The 5,368-nt window shown below is 38.7% G+C and overlaps 2 protein-coding genes across 2 annotated transcripts; one reads left to right on the plus strand and one right to left on the minus strand.

Annotated features, from left to right (window-relative positions):
* Nucleotides 1-1,036: 1,036 nt before the first annotated feature.
* On the minus strand, nt 1,037-2,084 carry K441DRAFT_672416 (uncharacterized protein; the record flags this gene model as incomplete). The annotated part of the gene is made up of 3 exons (XM_067650548.1): nt 1,037-1,077; nt 1,214-1,523; nt 1,605-2,084. The coding sequence occupies 3 exons, from the start codon at nt 2,082-2,084 to the stop codon at nt 1,037-1,039; spliced, it is 831 nt and encodes a 276-aa protein (XP_067510290.1).
* Nucleotides 2,085-2,301: 217 nt separating this feature from the next.
* Nucleotides 2,302-2,553, plus strand: K441DRAFT_650266 (uncharacterized protein). Its single transcript, XM_067647008.1, has one exon. The coding sequence runs from the start codon at nt 2,353-2,355 to the stop codon at nt 2,506-2,508; it is 156 nt and encodes a 51-aa protein (XP_067510291.1). The 5' UTR covers nt 2,302-2,352; the 3' UTR covers nt 2,509-2,553.
* The last annotated feature ends 2,815 nt before the right edge of the window (nt 2,554-5,368 follow it).

Here is a 5,368-nt window from a genome sequence, read left to right on the forward strand (position 1 = left end):
CTGCTCGAAGCTCTATCCGAAGCTCTGCTCGAAGCCCTATCCGAAGCTCTGCTCGAAGCTCTATCGAAGCTCTGCTCGAAGCTCTGCTAGAAACTCTATCGAAGCTCTATTGAAGCTCTGCTTGAAGCTTAGCTCGAAGCTCTATCGAAGCTCTTGGGGGGGTGGGGGGTTGAAGAGGCTGGGGGGGTNGTGGGGCATNGGGAGGGGATTCGCGAGTCGTCGCAAAATATCGCGTNGAGAAATTTCGACCTGTAATTTTAGAACTTTATATTGGCTAAAATGNATAAATAAGTACATAGATAAATAAAGCGGCCCTTAGAATATAATCGATTACCTTTTATAGTAGTTNACTAGTTAACTNGTGGAGATATATTACTCTTTAGCAGTGTCGCGTTNGGTTAACGAGTNGACCCTCTTANACTTTCGCACCAAAGGCCCTCAGACGGTAAATGAGACAGCGCTTTTAAGTACAGGGGTTATATAACGCTAGCAGGGGTTTAATAAAGCTAGTAGGGGTTGTATATAAAGCTATACTAGTTAAGTACTAGCGAGATTTATCTCGTTTGCCGCCTGAGTCGCTTACTGAGATAAGGCCATTTTAGTCGCTCCCAGAGCGTTGAGCAAGCTCTGACCTCCAACCCTTACGCCAGTGAGCACTTTTGGACAGATTCTTGGTAGTAGAACAACTCGAGTCCGTAATACCTGCGCTTGGAATAAAAAGCTCTTCAAGTCTGCGAAGACCAGCTGAGGTACGCACTCATTATGTAGTCCTATCCAGAAACCCAAATGGGCTAGTCTGTCTTATGCTTGGCGAAATCACCTCATCCTGGCCCGAGCTCGGTATATATACCTTCGTTAAGTTACCCCTTTTTTTGGGAGGGGGGTTTTACGATTCGTTCTGTACCTTACCACAATATACTGTTCTGCTCTCTTGATCCCCTCAGCCTACCGTGGAATACCATACCTAGGCTCTGACTCTGACGGGGTATACGTGAATGATTCACTCTGCGATGTTGATGTAAGACAAATTTTCTAGCTACATGTAGTGATTAAGCTCAGCTTTGCCCGATTCTTGACCTGTAAAACTCAAACGGTACGCTAGAATTAAGATTCACGGGAGCTCTCAACACTACTTATGAATGCTAACAATGCCAGCATCACTACCAGCGGTGAGTACAGCCTGAGAAAGTCAAACATTGCGGGCTAGACTCACCTGTCACACTTGTCAAGACGAAGCTGGCAACTGTAAACGCCGTCTGCGCGTCTTTCGTCACAGCCACCCAAGTAATACCAATGATTAAAGAGATCAACCATGGGAGGCATCCTACAATAATGACCCTGGAAAGATTCCACCCCTCTACGAACTCGAGCGCATGACGTTTGTCCTCTTGTCGCAGCCGAAAAACCCACTCAATCCATGCCGTCTCGGTGTTGATCTTGGATGCATTCTTGTAGGTATAGAGGATCTCTTGAAGGATCAGGTTGTCGAGTGGAATTGGATGTGGCCGGCTAATTCGATTATACTGGAATTCGAGTTATTCGTCATAGTTCCTAGGTTTCCACCAGCCGAAAAGTCACTGAATACGTGAATTTGGTTCCCTTACCTCGAGTATTCGAAAGCTACGGAGTGTTTTTAGCCCAAACCAGCGTCTCCAGAAACCGCACATTCGAGTCCGGTATTTCTGCCTCATTTGCGTAAAGAGTTGTGAATCATTCACGATCAAATCAGGCTTCTGCTTGAGAGCTTGTTGGTAGCTCTCCGGGGTACGATATCGGCTCTCCATTGTCGTCATGATTGGTTCCATCACACAAGTGCCGTTATGACGATAGCAAATAATGTTGAGTGAGCAAATTGCTCGGTCGACATTATATTGCGGCTGACCGTCTTGCTTTGCTGTCCTTGGACCGATCGTCTGCTGAAGAACTGTGGCATGTACTGGTGGAACTAGTCCTTCAACAATTACATCCTCGTTATCGCTGTCCGAAATTTCTGGTATTTCGGTGGATGGTACACTGTCGAAAGATCCGATGGACCGTGAAATTGAAGTAGCGTATTCGTGTACTCGAGGTGGTACATTGGCCATATCCAACTCTGTTTCAATTATAGCAAGTAGTAATATGAAACTTGATAATAATCGTACTCAGGGTATGAATGGGAATATTCTATAATCTGGCATCTTGGGATCTTATAGCAGGATCAGGCTGGCTACATATAGGAAGTCGAAGCTACTTGTTTTTGTTGGCTGCATGGACTGCGCCCCAAATCGTGGCAATGCACAGCTCGCTGAGCCTGCTTTTTTTTTTTTTTTTTTTTTTGAAATCATACACCGTTTTAGCTGCCCTAAGGGCGCCATGCCGGGTCTTCTATTTTACAGAGGTAGGTCTTGGGTAATCACCCGTCTCACCTGCAGCAGTGATTCCGTGAGGCCCTCGTCCGCCTGTCTTCCACGTGCTGTAGGTGTATGGTGCCCAGGAGAGAAGCAAGCGTCTAAAAAGCAAGGGAACTAGAAAAGAACGCCATCGTAATGTAATTATAAAGACATATGCAAGCAGGGTAAGTTCCTATATAAAGGAAATAATTAAAATTAAATAATTAAAAAGTAGTGAATATACAAAATACCTCTGTTCTGTACTATATATTAAAGCTAAGCCTTTTTAGGGCCTGTTTTCTTACTATAATACTATCTATCTTTTGCTAATATCATATATAACGTGTCTACCGTTAAGAGAAACTTAAGTGGTTACTTCTAGTCTATTCCTAGCCTCTATAAACTGCCCTAGGAGGCCTATTTATACTATATAGATTACTATCTTCTTTACTAACTATATCTTGTTTAAGATCTTTTAAATGCTCTAAGGTTAGCTATTATACGGCTATATTTCTTTCCTTAGTTCTTTAAAATTAGGATATTTAACTAGGACGTATTGTCCTATCTATTTATCCCTATACGTGCACCTTAAGTCAGGCGCACGTTTAATCCTATAGAGGTAGCTCTTTAGAGCTACCTTTCCTATTTGGATCTGAGTAAGTATAGCTAAAAGGGCCTTTGGTATGTCGTTATATATCTTAAGCCTCTGCTTTAAAATCTTTAGTGCTAGTCTATATAACTCCCTTCCCGTTTATTACGGACGCTTTAAGTACAATGTTACGACTACTTGGAGAGGAGTCGGAAGAAGCTAGTTGGTTAATACAAGCACGGTCTAGGATGGAGCCAGTAGAACCATGTGACGAAGAATAGTAAGCGAGTTACATAACATGCTACGTATTAAACGAGAGGAATGAGAGGAACTTATGTACCTTACGTATAACACGTATATTATGTATAAAAAGGATTTTATAGGAGTACGGTTGTGTATTTAAGGACCCTTAATCCCTACCTAGATAGTTCCTTCCTTGTAGTAATTCTTAGAATATAATTAGAGTTAATCTGTTAGGTAACCACTCTACCAGTTATAAATGTTGTTGACTTACTTATATTACCTACATACCTAGCCCATTAATGAGCCTATTGTAGTACTTGCTATAAGGTTTCGTTATATAATTACTACCTAGTTATAGTCTTAATAAGTTAAATAATATGCCACTAAAAGCAGCCACTACGACGCCATTGACGGCGGCAACTACTTTAAGGTTAGGAGGTGATACTAGTATAGCGGATACTAACTTATAATAACCTGTAACGGTTAGGTAACTATAAGAGATAGTTAACTAGTTAATAGAGAATAATGTAATACTTAAATAAAGGATTAATGGGATAGGGGTAGTAAAGATCAAGTTACCTTTGATTAAGAGATTCTTAGGAGAGAGGTTAAAGCTTAAAGGATTTCTTATATAAATGCACTTTAAAGTTATGCAAGAAGGGGTAAAACTGCTAATACCTATGGATCGAATAGCTTATGCAGGACTATTCCTATTAGGGAGAGTACTTAAATAGTTTAAGCCTTACCTTATAGAAATATAGGTAAATGGAATAATAACTACTAACTAAGAGGTGCGGTTTATATTCTTAAGTTAGGAGGGGTTTACGGAGCAACTTATACAGATATTTAGAGATCTAGAGGCAGTAACTATAGCGGAAAGAAAACTCTAAAATATTACGTAACGAACTTTAGCAATTAAGTATATAACAGTTTTAGACATTAGCTATATAAGTTAAGTGGAATAATAAGGCGCTTATGGCACAGTATAAATACGGACTTAAGGCTAAAGTTTAGGATATAATTATTCTAATAGAAGATGTAGACACCCTAAGAGATTTAATAGATTAAGTAATAAAGATTAATAATAGGATCTACTAAAGGGAATAGGCTAAGAAAGGCTAGGATAGAATTCTATAGTTATATAAGACGTAGAGTACGTAATAACTAAAGATAAGTTAGAAACTATGGTATAGCGCAGAGCTAATAGACCTAAGTGGTATTAAAGAAACCTATAAGAGATAGAGTAAGAAACTATAGAAACCTAAAGGTTAAGGATCTAGTAATTATAGGACTAAGGAGTAAAGGCTAAACCAGGGATTTTAGCAGCAGAAGACGTTTAGGCGGACTCTATAGCAAAGTTAATAGTTTAAAGACGGAGCTTATATAAATTGCAGGAAATAAGGTTATTTTGTAAGGGATTATAAAGATAGTTAGAGTTACTATGCAATAAAGGGAACCAGACTAGTAGGAGACATATATATATAATAGGATAATAGTATACTATAAGGAACAAAAGAATGTTTAATTAGAAGTTTTATATTTTGTTATAATAATACATACCAAATTTATAAAGACGCTAAGTACGGCGTAAGCTATTAGCTATAAGAGCTAGAGTTAAGAGGACTTAAGGGAACTAGAGAGTTAGATAAAGAATAAAATTAACTCTATAAGCTAGATTAAGATATTATAGTAATATACGGACAGAGATTAGTAATAATAATAATAGAGTTAGAGTACTTATTAATTAACAGCGATAAGGAAAATAAAGGAACTAACTAGGGGTATCTAAACCTTAATAACGTAATAGAAGTAGAGACTAAGACCGCTATAGAGTAAGGTTTAGTAACGGGCATTATAACACTGTTAAATACGGCATCTATTGCTTTATAAGATGGAAGGAAGAGTATCTTATAGAGATTAAGCAAGCAGACAACTGCTAGTGCTAATTCACCACTTAATAAAGGTAAAAGGCTAAAGGCTTAAGATTTTTAAGATAAGATAAAAGAGATCTAAGATTTTAAAGATAGGATAAGGATAGCTTAAGGACCTATAACGGACGAAAACCAATAAAGCAGAGCAGTAGCTTAGTTTAAAGATATACAAATAAGCTCGGGATAAGAGTTCCTAACGGCATAAGATTCTTAAAACGAGATATATAAGATTTAAG

Source organism: Cenococcum geophilum (genome assembly GCF_001692895.1).
Source record: "Cenococcum geophilum 1.58 unplaced genomic scaffold K441scaffold_1, whole genome shotgun sequence".
Taxonomy (NCBI): Eukaryota; Fungi; Ascomycota; class Dothideomycetes; order Gloniales; family Gloniaceae; genus Cenococcum; species Cenococcum geophilum.

Coding starts and splice junctions, on each gene's coding strand:
- K441DRAFT_650266 (XM_067647008.1), top strand. CDS start 2,353: ATGCCGGGTCTTCTATTTTACAGAGGTAGGTCTTGGGTAATCACCCGT.